The following is a 20,330-nucleotide window of genomic DNA, read 5'->3' on the forward strand; positions in this document are numbered from 1 at the left end:
AATTGAACAAAAAGTATATTTTACCTTTGCTTTTGTTCGCTGCTTGTCCTATAGTCACCCGATGTAGAGGCTGAATGGCCAAAGAATGCCCTGTCATGGTTCAGAGAAACACGTAATTCCAGAGGTAACTTAGTCCTCCAAGTTAAATTGGAATCTTGCACTAAATCTCTTGATAACTAAAGTTAGACTCTCTTAAAAGCATCTTGGTGTAACTGACCACTGCTTTCCGAAACTATCCAATTTCAATTAATTGTCTTAGGAAGAAAAGAACTTTGATTGAGACTGTAGTTGGAAAATTGGAAGGTAAAGAAGATTGTATATTTAGGATTTCCAGATTAAAGAGAAAAAACAGGTCAAGTGGTTTGCATACTACAACATGCATTATTTTAAAAACACATCCTAATGCACTATTCTTGAAGATAATGGATTAACAGACTCAGTGGACATTAGCTATTATCTTCAGTAAATACGACATTAATTTACTACAATGAATAGTTCAAGATGGTGAACTAAGAACATCCATTTATTACCTCATTTTCAGCACATTTCATTAGAATAAATACAATGTAAAGCTGAAAACAAGAAGGGGTGACATGACTCAGACTGGAAGATGGAATTGAATAAATGAACTTTTTAAAAGGGAAAACAAGCATAGAAGAAAGACACTTTAGAAATATGAACACATCCTTCCATTGGGGAAAGAGAGGCTCAGTAGCAAACATGCCCCCCACTCCCCGCAATTGGAAGTGGATGGAGGACCAATTTTCAGAGCAATCAATTAAAATTTGCTTCCAGTACAGCAGAACTAGTCAGTCAGTCAACTTCTCATAGTATGTAGAATGGAAAACAGCAGAGACATTTGAACAGAGGACAATTAAATTTAGAGAAAGATCTTCCTAGCTAAGTTTCACAGTTTGGATGTTGGTCTAAATACAAAAGCAGAGCTAAACTTGATATAACTAGGTCGCCCTGGTGGGGATGGAAGGAATGAAAAAGGATAGGTGGCTAAAACTCAAGGGAATTATGTAATTCTCCCATGAAAATTTTCTTCTTACTTTGATAATTGTGAGGGTTCCTACCACACTGCCCATTTTCTTCCCATATTCTCCAGCTGGAATCTTGTCAACATACACCAAACCTCTTCACAGAGTGGACAGTCTATCCACCCATTTAACACAAGGATCCTGTTGAGCAGCTATACCCAAATGCAGGCAAGAAAAAACTCTTAAGATGGTTCCATCAATCACTCTGTTCCTTCAAAAATATGAATGAACTGACCAAGGATCTTCAAATATTTGATAGAGACCTACAGCATAAAGAAAGGAGATGAACAAAGGAAAAACTGGCCTCAGAAGAAATGGAAGAGAATAAACTATAAAACAATAACAACAAAAATCTCAAAGAAGTTGACAAAACTATTGAATCCACAAACCAAAACAAGGCTACTTTGAAAAAGGAGCAATCACATTACAAGAAAATGTCTTTGAAGTTAAAATATATGAGTGTCAAAATGTGGTTAGGCTAAACTGGTATTCTAGAAGAAAAGTGAGCAAATCTATAATAAAAAGCAAAAAAAGACAAAAAGTTGGATTACGTAAGAAGCAACACAGAGAACAGATCTAGAAGAGCCAAGACTCATCTAATAGTAATGTCATTAGTGAAAAGAGAGAGTGGGGAAAGAAAGCCATGTGAAAAACGGAAGAAAATTACTCTGAGCTGAAGATTCAAGTCTAAATTAGAAGAGAAAGTCAGGCGGCTTTGTGCTGGGAAAGACACATAGTGGCCATCTCCCAGCCGCTGCCTAGCCCCTCTTTTCTATTATGTGCAGATGTTTTAATTCCACAGCCTGGGGCAGTTGTTGGGTCAAATGAAAATCTGTGACAATATCTTAAATCCCCAAACCGGGAATAAGCAGCCCCAGCTGCTTATTCAGTGTGGGAAATCTCAGTGGCCAGGGCACCCCCCCTCCCCCGCCTTGGTTGTATACATACGCGTACCCTCGGGCTGCATTGATTTGTCTTTCCTCTCCAACATAAGGATGCCATCCACCAATGCTGACCTAATCAACTGGCCTCCCTGGAAGACTGGTCACCATGGGATCTTTTCCCTCTGCTCTTTTGGACCCTTTGTGCTGTGTCAATAATAAAGCCGTCATTTGCTGAAGGTTTCTATTGTGCCCGAGCCTATACTCCCACAGTGAACCTTGTAGCAACTTGCTCCACACTTTTCAAAGAACGTCTTCAATATAAAAACTGTGGCATGAATTTACTAAGACCAGGAAATACATTTATGATACACTACTTCTAAGATGAAAACATACCCTCCTTCTAATTAAAAAATGGGTGGTATAGAGTCATTAGTGACTGGGGAGAACAAAAGTCTGATCAAAAAGTTTATGTGCAAATAAAGGGTACAGTGATTTTTGAGCAACTAACAGGAGGTAAGATATAACACTGTGCTAGAAATAGACAAAATGTCATTGTTCAGGTAATTCAGTAGAGAGACGAACTTTCTTTGGGTTCGTAACATGTACTATGTAATAACTACCATCTTAAAAGGTATAGTTCATTGGCTAAAGTTATTTGTAGTATATTTATATTTTGCTTATAGATGAGCCCTTCATTAATTTCTTTTAGAGAATTATCCTAACCATAGGAATAACATTTAAATCTTGATCTTTTATGTAAGAAAAAATAGAGGTATGTATATTTGATGTCGGATTAATAGACATAATTAATGACTTCTCATTTTTATGAAACAATTAACTGTTATTCTTTGGAAACAGAATTATGCAAGTCAAAATAAATTGCCATAAATATAGTATTTACTATGTTTTCTCTTCATTTTTCAACTACAGTGATGGTTAAGTTTACATGTCAACTTGGCTAGGTTATGGTGTCCAGTTGTTCGGTCAAGCAAGCACTGGCCTGATTGCTCCTGTGAGGATATTTTGTGGATTTAAATCATCAGTTGATTGCATCTATGGCTGATTACATCTACAATCAACAAAAGACACTGCCTTTAGCAATGAGAAAAATTTCATCCAATCAGCTGAAGGTCTTAAAGGGAGAACTGATTATTTCAGCAATCAGAAAGCAGAATTTCTCTCTTTACTTCAGCCAGCCAGCTTTTCCCGGGGAATTCATCTGCACCTTCATTGGAGTTCCCAACTTGTAGCCTGCTTTATGGTGTATATATATATATATATATATATATATATAGAGAGAGAGAGAGAGAGAGAGAGAGAGTCAGCTTTGTTTCCCTGGAGAACCCTGACAAACACACAAATACATCTACCTTAATTCTTATTCTTATGCTCTGATTAGGCACCGCTGTAGCTTAAACAGTGAAAAACAATATGTATCCTGCACTGATGTGTATCCTGTGCTTGATACACTCACTGGTTCTTGGGTAAAATTGGCCATACCTCTCATTCTCTCTATACCTTAATTTCTTCATCTTCAAAATGGTGATAATATTCATTAATTTATGTCTTCTCCTGCTTTACTGGAGTTCAGTGACTATCAAAACCCTGATATAATAGTTGAAAACTTGTCATCACTGTAAACATGGAAGGAACGACTCCTTGTCACTTACCGGCTTAGTACCAATTTTAATAGCTGCAAAAAGTTTTGTGCTTGGGTAGGAGACCCTAACTACTAAAACTGCACCCTTGGTATAGTAGGATACCAACAAAAATGGGAACTTAACAAATAGCTCTCAATTTAGCTTGCTGCATTTCATTGCCTCTTTAACTTTTAATTCACCCTAATATGAATGAATGAATGAATGAATGATGAATGTATGAATGGAAAAACAAATGAATCTAAATCTGAGGGTGATACAAAATTAATGAATATTATCACCATTTTGAATATGAAGAAAATAAGGTATAGAGAGACTGAAAGGCATGGCTAATTTTACCCAAGAACCAGTGAATGTATCAAGCACAGGATACACATCAGCGCAGGATACATATTGTTTTTCACTGTTTAAGCTACAGTTCTATCTGCATGCCAGGAAGAAGTAAGTACGAAGGTGCAACATTTGGAAAATATCATTGAGGAAATGTGTTCCTTAGAATAAGGGGGGAAAGAGTATTTGGGGTATTATAATTTCTTCTGAACATTTATGAAACAAGATAATCTGTACTGTAACTAGGTCAGGTTAAGCAAATTCTGAGCCATATGAATTTTTCAAACAAATTGCCAATGCATTAATTGAGAACTGAAAGAAAATAAATTGCCTAGATGCAGTATACTTTAATAAACTAACAATTTTTGAATCAAAGAGTTTCCCATATAAATTCTATTTTATTGGAGTCTGATAGTGTTTATATCCTGATATTAGTGATTGTTAAATAAAATTTTGACAAGCTGTGGTAATATTTTGGCCAAAGTCGAACCCTACCTAACAGCATTCAATACATCTAGAAGGTAATGGTTGCCTTCTTTAGCATCCACATTTTTGTGTGTCCCCTTTCCCACATGACATTATCACAAATTCTCGTATTTGCTATAAACTATTGAGGTTCTCAAGACCATTGTAGCAATATCTACTCACAAGAGGGACTCCTATTACTATCCAACTAGATGAGTGTATTTATTTAAAAAAAATAAAGTTGCAGATAGTATACCTTAGTTGAAATTCTTTTCAATTATTAAAAATAAAAAGATACCTTGACTAAAATCTTAGTTCAAATAAAGTTAATTAATGATCTGGTTCCCCAGTTCTCTCACTCATCCTCCTGTATCAGCTACACAGGACTTCCTGATGTTCTAGAACACTCTAGACCTGCTCTAACTTAAAGGCTTTTGCACATGTTTTCCCCTATTCTGTGAATGCTCTTCCCCAGATATTTTCCTGGCTTGTTCCTCTATAACTTCAAGTTATCTCAGAGAGATGCCTTATTTTACTGAGCTACATAAAATTACCAGTATTCTCCCATACTATCTAATCCTTTTATCCTACTTTATTATTCTTCACAGCACTTTCACCACTTGATCTATAAACATATTTGTTTATTTAATGTTTATTTATTATTGTTCATTGTTCCACACAAGAATTTAAGCTCGGCAATGGCAGAGACTTTGGTATGTATGTTCACCTCCATATCCCCAGTGCTTAGCATGATGTAAGTATACTATAATTATTTGCTGAATCAATTAATGGAGTCAATGATTACCTTTTTTCTTTAAAACCCATAAATATTTTAAAAGAGGCATGAAGTTAAGGGGAAAAAATCAACATTTTCTACTCGGTATATCAAGGAAAAAATGACACTGTAGTAGAGAATAAAAAAAAAATCAGCAGAATCATAGAGAAAATCATGCTGAGAAAAACTGATAAATTAGCAACAGAAGCCTTATTCTTCCCTGTCAAGAGGACTGAAGAGCTGTACTGGCAAGACTCTCCATGCCAGCCATAATAGCAGTGACACACAAATCCATTGTGCATGTCCTTTATTGTCTTCAGTTTAGTTTTTTGAGAAACGATGAAGCTGAGGCTTTTAAGGATGTATTTCCTACTGCTACTTTCAGGCATATGTAGATAAGAAGAAGATTCAGGTATTTTTCGAACACACCTTCCATTATTGTTACATAGATTTTTACTGCAGAGCTGGGCTGCTGATGTCACATTTACTGAATAATATCCCAAGCGTCCTTGAATAGATTGTTGCAGAGATAAGCAGGTCTCCTGTAGGAAAAACAGAGATATATTTAAATCACTCTCAATTTGTGATTCTATTATCCAAAGGATATTAATGCCTGAGGTTTGTATCTGGTAAGGCTAATGAGGAAGAGGATTTCAGGGGATTAATCATTTAAATGAGGGTCTAATCCCTTATAAAGTCACATCTTGGATTAGGAATATTATGACTAACAATTTCATATCATCTCAAGGGGAAGATGATTTCACATTTTTTCATTGGAAAAATGTAGAGATATTTATAGCAACAGTTTGAATAGATAATCACTAACATTGGATGATTTTTTAAAAATCTAACTTAGTGAAGCATTTTTAACACTTGTATGTAACACATGTTAACATTAGATCAGCTTTTTCTAAGATTCCAAGTCAATCCCATTTTTCTCCTTATCTCTCCAGAGATAACCATTCTCCAGAAGTTGATGCATAGTTTTTACACCCATGTTTTTATTACTTTACTACATATACATGTAATTATGAAGAATATATAGTCTTATTTTGTGTTTTGTAAACATTTAAATAAATGAATATATTATGGGATTTTTTTTTGCAACATGCTTTTAATTCTCAACATATTTTTGAGATTTTTTTCACGTTGATTATGTAGCTTTGATTCATTCATTTTAACTGCTGTTCAGTATTTCATCATCTAAATATACCATACTTTATCCATCAGTCAAGTGGTAGGAGGTAGAATATAGAAGATCCTTATTTATGAACAAATGTCCTAGTCATTTGTACTAGGCTACAGGATCCAGTGACATAGGTAGGGTTTTCTTCCCACAATGTATATCATTCATTGATGTGCCGGTAACGTTGAGTTTTAACACTAGGACTCAGATAAACCAGAAGAATCTAACTGGAATCTTGACAAGTGCCTGTTTTGATTCATATAGAAAAGGACCATTGGAAAATCCCAGTTTGTTTGTTAATATTATAAATTGAGTCTCCTATTAGGGTTTCAATTATTTTGCTCACTATGAACATTAATGAATAATTATACTCAATATATTACAGTGGAGTATTTTCTCAGTAAGAGAAGGCCACATAATTGTGAGTCCATCTTGTCAAGATTTGAGAGGCTCAAACGGGAAGCTCTAAGCAGAATAAAGTTTTTAATGACAAGTAGTTAAACAAGGTAGCACTTTGGTCAATAACAAGTTCTGAAAGTGCTGTGTATAGTATTATTTGATCCAGGTACATTGATTTTAGGCCAGCCTCCCACTATATTTGGGGACATAAGCTATTTTCAGTCATACAACATTCTTGGTTGTAGGCATCTGAGGGGTTTCTAGTACAGATGGAATAAAAACAAATAAAAATGACACCCCCTCCCCCAGCCAAAAAAAAGTTTGCAGGAAGCTATAATATAAACCAATTTAGAACAGCACTAGGCAAAAACAAAGTTCATTTCGTTCATCCCCTGTTCTGTGCCAGCCCTCCTTAAAACATGTAGCTTCCAGGACATCACATTCTCCTGCTTTTTCTCTTACTTCCTGGATGTTCTTTCTCAATCTCCTTTACTGGTTCTTGCTCATCCTCCCTACCTCTTAACTTTGGAGAACCCTAGGGTGAATTCTTTGATCTTTCCTCTTCTCTAGCTAAACTCCATTCTGCAGATAAACTCATCCTGTCTTATTGCTTTAAATACAATTCCCAAATGTCTATCTTTTGACCTTATTCCTGAACTGACTGTAAACCCACCCACCTACCTGATATCTTCCTCTGGACATTTCATAGGCATTTCAAACTTAACATACTACAACCCAATCTCCTGGTTTCTCCCTAACCTGCAAATCTGGCAGTTTTCCCCATTCTTAGCTTATACCACCTTACTTTTCCTAGTGTCTCAGGAACAAAACTTTGGAGTCATTTTTCTTTCCATTTTTTTTCACTCCCATATTTAATTCCTCATTAAGTCCTCTTTAGTCAACCTTCAAAATATATCCACAATCCAATCATGGCTACCATTTGGATTTGGGTTGCCATTAGTGCTCACCTAAATTATTGCAATAGCTTCCCTTTAGTGCCCTGTAATCTGTTCTAAATACAGCAACAATAATTCTGTCTATAACAGAATAAAATAGAAATTAAAAATTAAAATGGTAAACAAAGAAAATCCCAATTCTTTCCAGATTAAAAATACTCTCCCAAATAACTCAAAGAGGAAATTTAAAAATACAATTTCAAACTAATTAGAAAATAATAATCAGAACACTGCATATTAAAGCCAATAGATACAGCCAAATTAACTCTTAGAGGGAAATGTCTAGTTTTAAATGCTTTTGCTGACCAGGTAATCTGATTACCAAATAAGAAACGAGGCATTTTGGCATCAGCTTTCATTTGAATTCCTACTCAGCTATTCAGCAGCATAAGTGTTGGTTGATCTAGTATTAAGAGGTGTGTCCTTTCCATGTATGTTTTCCTGCTCCTGTAAAATCTGCATCCTCTCAGATATTTTTCTATTCTTGAAAGCGCCACCTCAGTTGCTACCTGCTTCATTGAGTGGATGTCTTTCCTATCTCCATTTTGTTACCAGTAGTGAGCCATCAATTTCTAGGACACCTGAAATAACCTTTCATTCCTGACCACCAGTGTGTCCACTCTTAGCTTCTAATTCTAAAACTTTATCCAAAAGAATGTGTACTTGTTATGCAAATTTGTCTCCTATTCTGTCTTTGATGCTGAAAATGTCTTAACAGACACTTTAAGGCATGTTGATATTAAACACATGATAAAACTCCTTATTTCAAAAGCATTGACTTTTTAAAAAGAAAGAATACAAATAAATAAAACATTTAATTGAAAGAGTTAACAAAATAATTTTTAGAAGAGCAATCTCTGAAAGGAAAGATAAAAAAGTGTAAACTAATACATTAGAAAATTAAATTGATTGATAAATCCAAGAGCTAGGTTTTCAAGAAAAGGAAACTATAAAACATTTACATCTAGCAAATCTAGTTAATAAGAAAGAAAGGAAAATATATATAAATAAGACAAGCAGAAGTTTCAGAGATTTTTTTAAAATTATAATTCCATAAATCATGTATTCTGTGATAACAAGTTAAAAGTTTTAATGATAAATTACAAAAATTGATTCAGGAGATAGAAAACAACTAGAAATGGATCAAGTTAGAGAAGAAATTAATTGCCACATAGAAGGTTTCTAAACCCAAACATTTTTTGTATATGAGTTACTTTCAACTTTTAAGGATTAGATAATTTTTGTGTTATAAAATTATTATAAAAAGAAAATAAAAAGCTATCTTTGAAGCAATATAACCATGATAGAAAAACCCACAGAGAAGAAAATCACAGGACAATTTCATCAGTAAATGTAAATGCCAAGTCTAAGCCAGGGACTGCAACTGTCAAAGCCTACAAGGACAACTAATGAGTTGGCACAACTGAAGAGAGGAAGCCTCATGTAGAGGAAGTGGTTGCCTCTCAACAACAGTGAAATCTGGGCCATTGGAGTCAGACAACTCAACTTTTCAAGAGAAGTTTTTTTTTTGCACCCAAAGCAGAAACATTTATTTATATATAAAACATAAAAGTTTTTAATTTTGAAGTCCCATTTATCTATTTTTTTCTTTTGTTGCTTGTGCTTTGACTATAATTCCTAAGAAATACTGCCTAACCCAAGGTCCTGAAGATGCTTCCCTACATTTTCATCTAGGAGTTTTATAGTTCTGGTTCTTATATTTAGGTTCTTTAATCCATTCTGAGTTTATTTTTGTAAATGGTGTGAGGTGAGCATCCACCTTCATTCTTATACATATGGACATCCTGTTTTCCTGGCACCATTTGCTGAAGATACTATTCTTTCCCTATTAGGCAGACTTGGCACCCTAGTCAAGAATCAGTTGGCTATAAATGTGAAGTTGATTTCTGAACTCTCAATTGAATTCCATTGGTCTATACATCTGTCCTCATGCCAATGCCATGCTGTTTTGATTACTATGGCTTTGTAATAACTTTTAAGATTGGGGAGTGCAAGCCCTCTGACTTCGTTCTTCTTTTTCAAGACGGCTTTGACTATTTGAGGACCCTAACCATCCCATATAAATGTGATGATGATTGGCTTTTCCATTTCTGCTAAAAAGGCTGTTGGAATTTTTATTGGGATTGTGTTTAATGTGGAAATCACTTTTAGTAGAATTGACATCTTAACAATATTTAATCTTTCAAACCATGAACTCAAATGCCCTTCCATTTATTTAGATCTTCTTTGTCTTTTAGCAATGTTTTGTAGTTTTCTGTGTACAAATCCTTTATATCTTTGGATTAGATTTATTCTTAGATATTCCATTCTTATAGCTGCTGTTGTAAATGGAATTGTTTTCTTGATTTCTTTTTCAGATTGTTCATTATTGGTGTGTAGAAACATTTCTGATTTTGGATGTTGATCTTGCACTCCACCACTTTGCTGAATTCATTTATTACCAAGAATAGCTTTCTTGTTGATTTTTAAGGATTCTCTGTATACAGGATCAAGTCATCTGCAAATAGCAAGAGCTATACTTCTTATTTTCCAATTTGAATGCCTTTTATTTCTTGCCTAAAAGCTCTGGCTAGACATTCCAGTACAATGTAGAGTAACTGGTGACATTGTACATTTGTGTTTTGTTCCTGATCTTACAGGGAAAGCTTTCAGTCTTTCACTGTTAAGAATGTCATTAGCTGTGGGTTTTCCCATATATTCTGTTCATCATGTTGAGGAATTTTCTTTCAATTCCTAATTTTCTAAGTGTTTTTTTAAATTAGTTTTTGAACTTTATTTATCAAAACATTAAAAAACAAACAATAAAAAAAAACACTTCAAACAAAAACAAAACAATGGAATAAGAAAAACAAATTAACCTAAAATAACAACATTGCTTCCAGTATGTTCCTACCATACCCCAAGAAAATTAACAAACCATAACCCAACAAAGAAGAAAAACAAATAATCTAAAATAACTACATTGCTTCCAACATGCTTGCTCCAGTTTGCCAATGCTGCCTTTTGCAAAATACCAGAAATGGATTGGCTTTTATAAAGCGGGTTTATTTGGTTACAGAGTTACAGTCTTAAGGCCATAAAGTGTCCCAGGTAAGGCCCAACAATCAATTGGGTACCTTCATTGGAGGATGGCCAATGGTGTCTGGAAAACCTCTGTTAGCTGACAAGGCACGTGGCCAGCGTCTGCTCTGGAGTTCTGGTTTCAAAATGGCTTTCTCCGAGGACATTCCTCTCCAGGTGTCAGCTTGCTCCTGGGTTGTGTTCTCCAAAATGCCTCTGAAAGCTGCAGCTCCTCCAAAATGTCACTCTTAGTTGCTCTGAGTCCCTCTGTCCATGAATTCTTTTATATGACTCCAGTGATCCAATAACACCCACCCTGAATGGGCGGGGTAACACCTCCATGGAAATTATGCAATCAAACATTTCACTTCAGTTGACTGAGCCACATCTCCATGGAAACACTCAATCAAAGAATTCTGATCAACACCAATAACACCTGCCCACACAACATTGCATCAAAGATAATGGTGTTTTGGGGGGAAAATTGCACAGAAAGTACAGACAGAGTTCATATACCCTATCTCTCTACACAGATACATAGTTCACTCTATTATTAACATTAATGAGGTACATTTGTTATAATTGATGGACTAATGTTGATACATTATTAGTAACTAAAGTCCACAGTTTATATTAGGGTTCATTCTTTGTGTGGCTTTCTATTGGTTCTGACAAATGCATAATGTCATGTATCCACCATTACAGTATCATACAGAATAGTTTCACTGACCTAAAATGCCCTGTGCTCCACCACATCCCTTCCCTCCACCCACCCCACCCCAAACCATGGCAACCACTCATCTTTTTACTGTCTCTATAGGTTTGCCTTTTCCACAAAAGTATACACTTTTCAGACTGGTTTCTGTCACTTAGCAATATGTATTTAAGGTACTACCACGTTTTTCCATGGCTGATAACTCATTTATTTTTACCACTGAATAATACTCATTGTATGGATATGCCACAGTTTATCCATTCTAATTTTTGGCAGTGATGAATAAAGCAGCTATAAATATTCATGTGGAGGTTTTGTATAGACATAAGTTTTCACTTCCTTTGGGTATTGTGCTAGTTTGACTCTGTTATGTATCTCATAACAGTCAATGCTCTTTTAATCCACTCCTGTAGGGGCAGACCTACTGTGGGTGGGATCTTTTGATTAGATTGTTTCCTTGGAGATGAGACCCACCCAATTGTGGGTGGGACCTTTTAATTAGATTGTTTCCATGGAGAAGTGATCCTGCCCATTCAAGGTGGGTCTTAATTAGTTTATTCGAGTCCTTAAGAGATCTCAGGGAGAGAGAGAGCTCAGAGCCAACACAGACCCAGATGCTTGGAGATGCAGACAAAAAGGTGTTTGAAGATGTTAAGAGATGAAGCCCAGAGTTTGCCCCAGAGAAGCTAAGTGAGAACCCACAGACACTTAAAGAGAAAGCCACTGGAATCAGAAGCTGAAAGCAATGCAACTTGGGAGCAAAGGACCAGCAGACATTAGCCATGTACATTCCCAGCTGACAGAGGTGTTCCAGATGGCATCAGCCTTTCTTCAGTGAAAGTATACTCTTGTTGAGGATACTAAGAGAAAGTATCTTCTTAGTTTGGACACTTTCATGGCCTTAGAACTGTAAACTTGTGAACTAATAAACCCCCACTGTAAAAGCCAATTCATTTCTGGCATATTGCATTTTGGCAGTTTAGCAAACAGGAACAGGTATATATATACCTAGGAGTAAAACTGCTGGATTATATGGTAAGCCTACATTTAGCTTTGTAAGAAGCCACAAGACTATCTTCCAAAGTGAATTTACTATTTTGTAGTCTCACCAGCAATGAACGAGAGTTCCTTTTGTTCTATATCCTCACAGCATTTGGTGTTGTCAGTGTTTCGGATTTTAGACATTCTAATGGGAGTTTAGTGATATCTCTTTATTGTTTTGATGCACAATTCCTTAAAAATATATGCTATCAAGCATCTTTTCATATGCCTATTTGCCATCTGTATATCTTCTTTGATGAAGTGTCTGTTCAGTTCTTTCGCAAATTTTTTAATTTTTTTCCTCATTATTGCGTTTTAAGAGCTCTTTGTATATTTTGGATACAAATCCTTTGGTATGTGTTTTGCAAATATTTTCTCACAGTCTGTGGCTTATCTTTTCATTCTCCTAACAGTGCCCTTTGCAGAGCAGATATTTTTAATTTTAATGAAGTCTAACATCAATTTCATCTTTCATGGATCGTGCTTTTGGTGTTGTATCTAAAAAGTCATCTCCAACCCAAGGTTATCTAAATTTTCTCTTATGTTATAGACCAGATGTTCATAGTTCTGCAGTTTACACTTAGGTTTATGAACTATTTTGAGTTGCTTGTGAAGGGTGTTAGATCTGTGTCTACATTCACTTTTTTTTTTTTTTTTTTGCATGTGGATATCTAGTTGTTCCAGCACCATTTGTTGAACAGACTATCCTTATTCCATTGAAATGTCTTTGCTCCTTTGTCAAAGATCAGTTGATCATATTTATGTAGATCTATTTCTGGGCTTTCTATTCTGTTCCACTGATCTATTTGTCTATTCTTTCACTAACATTGTGCTGTCTTGATCACTGTAGCTTTATGACAATTCTTGAAGTTAAGTAGTGTCAGTACTCTGACTTTGTTCTTCAGTATTCTGTTGGCTATTTTGGGCTTTTCCTTCCATATAAACTTTGGAATCAGTTTATCAATATCCACAAAATAACTTGCTGGGATTTTGATTGGAGTTGCCTTGAATATATACATATATGAAGAATTGACATTTTAATAATATTGTCTTCCTATCCTTGAATAGGAAATATTTCTCTACTCATTTAGATTTTCTTTGACTTTTTTCATCAGTTTTATTGTTCTCTTCATACAGATCTTGAATATATTTTGTTAGATTTATACCTACATATTTCTTTCTGTGTGTGTGTTAATATAAATGGTATTGTGTTTTTAATTTCAAATTCTAATTGTTCACTGCTGGTATATGGGAGAGCAACTGATTATATATATCAACCTTGTATCCTGCAACCTTGCTATAATCGTTTATTAGTTCCAGGGTTTGTTTGTTTGTTTTTGGTCAATTCTGTGGGATCTTCTACACAGACAATCATACTATCTGCTGACAAAGACAGTTTCATTTCTCCTTTCCCAGTCTGTTTACTTTTTAAGTTACTTGTCTTGTCCTGTTGTGCTAGCTAGGACTTTCAGTACAATGTTGAATAGGAGTGCTGAGAGGCAACATCCTTGCCTTGTTTGGCATCTTAGGGGAAAGGATCTAGTTTCTTAACATTAAGTATGCAGTTGTCTGCAGGTTTTCTGTATATTTTCTTTAGGAAGTTGAAGAAGTTTCCCTCTATCCCTAGCTGCTTAGAGTTTTTGCCATGAATGGGTATTGGATTTTTGTAAAATGCTTTTTCTGCATCTTTTGATATGATCACATGATTTTTCTTCTTTAGACTGGTGATGTAGTGGACTATATTAATTGATTTTTGAATACTGAACCAGATTTGTATACCTGGAATAAATCCCACTTGATTATGTAATATATCTTTTATATATGGTTGGATTTGATTTGCTAATATTTTGTGGAGGATTTTTGCATTTATGTTCATGAGAGATATCAGTCTGTGAGTTTCCTTTCTTGTAATGTCTTTGTTTGGTTTTGATATGAGGATAATGTTGGTTTCATAAAATGAGTTAAGAAGTGTTCCCTCTATTTCTGTTTTCTGGAAGAGATTCTAGAGAATTGGTATCATTTTGTCTTTAAATGTTCAGTAGAATCTACTGGTGAAATCGCCTGGGACTGGTGCTTTCTATTTTGGAAGATTGTTTAATTGTTGATTCAATATTTTCATAGTTATAGGCCTTTCCAGATTATCTATTTCTCCTTCTGTAAGTTTTGGTAGATTGTGTTTTTCAAGCAATTTGTCCATTTCATCTAAGTTATCAAATTCATGGGCATAGAGTTCTTCCTAATATACCTTTGTTTTTCTTTTAATGTGCACAAGAACACCTCATTTTAAAATATTCCCATATAATTCAGTTTTTTTCTACAACACAATGTGGGTAGTACAAAACATCTCCATGCCAAATTTTTGTAAACAAGTCCCATGTTTGAGATCTCAGATTTATATAAAATGAGGTTTCTGTCATCTCTCTACTATGCCATCATCTAAAAATCAAAATTAGGGCACATGTTGGTGATTGTTTTACTTAAATATAGGTTATGTGGTAGTACATTAAAAAATCACTTTTGGGGGCTCTTGGGAGGGCACCTCAGAGTAACAGTCTTTCTCCAGAGCAGCTAAAGTCAACAGTTTACAACTTAAGAAGCTGTGGACAGAAAATCATCAGCATTTTCTATTAGAAGCTCCAAAGTAAAAATCAAAGATGACGTATTCCATGTAACTGGTGTAGCTTTACAATCAAACTTATTTTCAAATTGCCAACTCCATGTAGTAGGACAGATTTATTTATCTAATGTTCACCCAATCAATGCTGTGCACACAGATTTTGATATAAGAAATTTTGCTCTTTTAAAAGGAGATGGCTCCAAGAAAGTATGCTGAGGGAGAAGAAAAAGCAAGTCCCAAAGTACACTGTATGATTCCATTTATATAACATTCTTGAATTGATAAAATTATAGAAATGAGGAACAGATTAGTGGTTGCCAGGGGTTAAGGAAGGGGTGAGAGTGGAGAAACATGAGGGGTCCTTGTGGTGACGGATATCAATCGTGACTGTATCAATGTCAATATCCTACCTGTGATATTATATTATAGTTTTGCAAGATTTTATCATTGGAGGAAGCTGGTTAAAGAGTATGTCATCTCTATATTATTTCTATTAACTGGATGTGAATCTACAATTATTTCAAAATAACAATTTTAATTAAAAATATTGGGGTGGGGGGGTGCTCAGAGACCTGCAGGGAGAATCCATGTATATGGAGGAGAAGAGCCTGGTCAGAGAAAGGGGAAGTAGTGGGAAAGGTTTGGGAGATAGGGAGATTTGGTAGTTGCCATTATCATTGAGACTTTGGGGTAACAAGAGAAATATTTAAAGGTGATGTTAGAAAGTTTTATTTGTGTGGTTTATCCTCCTCCTCTGTTTCATTATGAAACTTTTGATCAAATAGAACTTGGTTATCATTACTTTTGGAATTGGATTTGTGGGTTTGGGGAGATGAGTTTACATATCAGTTTCAGCAGCTCTTGAGGAAAATGAACTATCTCTTAAAGGAGTACACCAGAACCCAAAAGTGAATTTTGTCTATGTGATGTAAGTTAGATTTAATCAGACCATTTCAAATGTGTACTTCAAATTGGGGAAAATCCGTTAAGCCATTTTTATGTAATATAGTAAAAGAAACAACATATGGTTTTATGTCTGTATATGTGTGTGTGTGCATGCGGGTGTGTATACAGAGAGTGAGAGAGAGAAGTTTTGGCTGAAATTCAAAGCGTAAGACAATGGTTAATAACTGAGGGGTTATGAGGCATTTACCCACCTCCAGCCTATATAAAGAAATGGCTAGAAATCTGTAGGAAGAAGGAAGTTTTACTAAAGGAATTTGAAGGAGTAAAAAGCCCTGGAGCCATGTGAGAACCTCATGGAGCTAGGGGATTACAAACTCTGTAAGAGGTTCTAGGGACAAAAGTGGTTGAAACAGAAAATAATCTTGCTCCCATAGACCTCACATTCAAGTACGGAGAAATGAAAATAGACAATATAAACAAATAAATTTCATAGCATATGAGAAGGTGATGAGTGCTATGGAGAAAGACATAACAAGGAAGGGAGATGGAGAGTTTTGGACTGGTGGTGGTACATATTTCAGTTTTAAATAGGGTATTCACAGTGAAATTTGGGCCAAGTCTTGAAATGAGAGCCATGCAGGTATCTAGGGGAGAATGTTCCAGGAGTCAGGAGTTTGAATGCAAGGAAGACTCTGTGACTGGTGCCCAGTGAGTTAGGGGGAGAGTAAAAAGAGAAGAGCACAAAGAGATAAAGTGGAGAAGAATGTCCTGGAGTTTGGCTAAGGGGACACGAGCTGCTGGAGACTGTCCTCTGGGGAAGTTTGTAGGCAGAAGGCTAACTGGAGTAGCCCACAAAGGTATTGTTGAGGACAGACAGCAGCAGAGGGAGTAGCCTATGCGCAAACATTTTTACAGAGCAAGAGTACAGGAGTATGCAAAGTAGAGGCTAAGCCTAGTTATAATTGTGCCTAAGAGTCTCCCCCAGAAAACCTCATTTGTTGCTCAGATGTGGCTTCTCTCTCTCTCTCTAAGCCCACTCAACAGGTAAACTCACTGCCCTCCCCCCTACTCTGGACATGACTCCCAGGGGTGAAAGTCCCCCTGGCAACGTGGGGCACGACTCCCAGGGATGAGCCTGGAACCAGCATCATGGGACTGAGAAAATCTTCTTGGCCAAAAGGGGGAAGAGAAATGAAACAAAATAAAGTTTCAGTGGCTGAGAGATTTCAAATGGAGTGGAGAGGTCACTCTGGAGGATATTCTTATGTGCTGTATAGATATCCCTTTTTAGGTTTTAGTGTGTCGGAATGGCTAGAGGGAAATACCTGAAGCTGTCAAACTGCAACCCAGTAGCCTTGATTCTTGAAGACCATTGTATAACTATTTAGCTCACACAGTGTGACTGTGTGATTGTGAAAACCTTGTGGTTCATACTCCCTTTATCCAGCATATGGACAGATGAGTAGAAAAATGGGGACAAAAATAAAATGATGGTGGGATGGAATGTTTTAGGTGTTCTTTTTACTTTTATTTTTATTTTTATTTTTTGGAGTCATGAAAATGTTCAAAAATTGATTGTGGTGATGAATGCACAACTATATGATGGTACTGTAAAACAACTGATTGTACATTGTGGATGGTTGTAGAGAATGTGAATATATCTCAATAAAACTGTATTTTTAAAAAAAAGAGTACAGGAGTATGCTCATGGTCCAAGTGGGTGCCACAGAAGTTAGCCAGGCATATGTCTTCCAGAAAGGAATTGGTCCATAAAACTCAGGGGAAAGGGGACCTTGGGGAAAGAGGGAAGGGGAAATTGCAAGGTCAGCTAACGACTGAATTGTCAGTCAGAGAATCTTACAATGCAGAGGATGGGGGAGGGGTTGGAGGTCTCTAACCAAACCTCAGCAGCTTCTCAAAGGAAAGAGAGACCCAGCCCCTACATGGCAGCCATGTGTGACCTTCCACAGTCAAAGATAATTACAGATGTGACCAAATAAATACAAATAACATTGCCCACTTTGCTTACTTTCCCATCCTCCCACTCCTTTTCATACACCTATCTTCAAAGCAGCTGAACAAAGAAATTGACCATGCTCCTTTTCCCCATACCTCAGATTCAAATTTAGGGTGTGGGAGAAGCCAAAAGTTTTAAACTGAATAATAATGGTCAACATTTACAGGTACTTTTTTAAGTGTTTTGCATGTATTAATAATGGAAATCTCAAAAAAAAAAACCAAAAAAAAAACCATGAGGTAGATACTATTATTACTGCTATTTTACAAATAAAGAAATTGAAGCACACAGAGAGTCAATGGCTTGCTCAAGGTCATAGGGCTAAGAGGTGAATAAGTGAGGATCTGAACACAAGCAGCCTCACCACCTCCCGACCCCTGCTCCTAACACTCTGATTTACATCACACTGAATGAGAAAGTGATTGCTAGTATTTTTATATTATATGAGACCATATTTTTAATACCTGAAAATGAGCCTGTCTGTCAATACCCGGTAATGAGGAAAAGCTGTGGCCTCTGAATTTTCACTTCGGCAGTGGGACAGGGTGACAATAGAACACATTCAAAGGCAGTTGTTTAAAAATAAAAGTTATTTCCTATGTGCACTATTATCAAGAGTAAATTATTAACAAATCTTTATTATATATATTATACATATATACATACATTTCCTCCCATGTGTATTTTTATCATTAGGTAATCCGCTAAACAAAGAATCATTTTTGGAGAATCCACCCTCCCTAGTATTACTGAGATAATATTTATTCTTTAAATACAGTATCTTTTTTCATTGTTACCATATACTATGTCATATATTCTACTCAAACTTCTGCAAAGTAGGTTTTATTTTAGTACTGTTGTTAGGACAGAGAAACTGAGACTCCAAGAGGTTAGTCAACTTGCCCAAGATTACAACACTAGAATGTAAAAATTGGATTCTAACTCAGTACTGACTGATTTGAAAGCTTATGTTCTTTCCACATATTACTAACCACAGTGGCTGGTACAGAATAGATGCTCAAAAATGTTAGTCCCTTCCCCCTGAACTTCATTAAAGTCAAGTGAGCAGATTATGAGCAATCATTTGGTTCTGAGGTAAAGCAATTTTTAAAAATTCAAGGTGCTGACAGATGAGTCATTGCTTACCTTTGAAGCAGCATAATCATATCCTCCCCACAGTATTATTCCTGCTGCCCCCAATGCGGCACTCTCACCAATTGTATGTATTAAGTCCTCCTAGAAAAGAGGAGTCTTAGGGATAGTTTCTGTCATACAAATTTAGCCCTTGACAATTCAGTAATAAAAATTGTTATCAACTCTAGTAAAGATGCAACACCTATAGTAAAGAACACAGTGATAGAGAAATATTTTCTTTGTTTCTGAAACAAAGGACCATAGAGCAACTGGAAAAGCTAACTGTCTTGGATTTTTACATTTAGTTGATAAATATTTGTGATGTGTCATGAAAAGTTCTACATACTGAGGATATAAAAATTAATTAGAGCCCAGTTTTTTCTGTTCTTGAGAGACTGCTTTAGTCTGATGGTTGAGCCTCACATATAAACAAATAAGTATAATATAATAAATTAAGTTCTATATTAGTAAATCCACAAGGCATATTTAGATTAGGGGAAATGTTTAACTCTGCATGGAGGAGTCTATGAAGGCTTCCTTTATGAGGTGAAATGTCAAATGACTCTTTGAGAATGAGTAGGAATTCACAAGTCAGAGTAAAGAGAGAAGAGTTTTAGGTCTAGAAGGAAGAATAAGAGCAGAGGCTTATATGCAGAAAATAGCATGGTCCATCCAGAGAACTGACAATTCCTCCCTGTGGTTAAAGCACAGATGATCTGGAGAGAAGTGAAGGCAGCTGAAGCCTTGAATATAAGCAGGATCAAAATTTGAAGTCTTTTATCTAGTTTAAGGAGTTAGTATTTAGTTACAAATAATTTTTAACATGGGAAAGTCACAAATTTGACCTTTGAAATATATTTCTGGCTGTTGTATGAAGAATGCATTAGAGACAAGTCAAGATTGTAGGCAGGGTCACCAATTAGAAGAAGATGGAAACTATTCAGTGAGAAATGATCAAGTCTTCAACAAAGGCAATGTCAATCCTCATAAAGCAGAAGGGACAGATCAAAGAGCTATTTGGAAATTAAGACAGTGTTAGTTACCCATTGGATAATGGAGAGTGCAGAAGAGAGGTATCCAAGTGACTCTTGAGTTGGGTGAGTAGATAATTTACCAGATGAGA

The 20,330-nt window shown here is 35.8% G+C and overlaps 1 protein-coding gene across 1 annotated transcript in view; it reads right to left on the reverse strand.

The window, feature by feature from the left end:
• Positions 1 to 1,516: 1,516 nt before the first annotated feature.
• LOC119535335 (hyaluronidase-4-like) overlaps positions 1,517 to 20,330 on the reverse strand; it is a 103,920-nt gene continuing 85,106 nt past the window's right edge. Inside the window, exons 4-7 of the mRNA XM_037837756.1 lie at positions 19,220 to 19,309; positions 5,585 to 5,697; positions 3,115 to 3,178; positions 1,517 to 1,534 (exon numbers count right to left, since the gene is read on the reverse strand). Of these exons, the coding sequence (XP_037693684.1) occupies positions 1,517 to 1,534; positions 3,115 to 3,178; positions 5,585 to 5,697; positions 19,220 to 19,309 (285 nt within the window). The remainder of the gene's footprint in view (positions 1,535 to 3,114; positions 3,179 to 5,584; positions 5,698 to 19,219; positions 19,310 to 20,330) is intronic.

The sequence above is a fragment of the Choloepus didactylus genome, chromosome 5 (genome assembly GCF_015220235.1).
Source record: "Choloepus didactylus isolate mChoDid1 chromosome 5, mChoDid1.pri, whole genome shotgun sequence".
Taxonomy (NCBI): domain Eukaryota; kingdom Metazoa; phylum Chordata; class Mammalia; order Pilosa; family Megalonychidae; genus Choloepus; species Choloepus didactylus.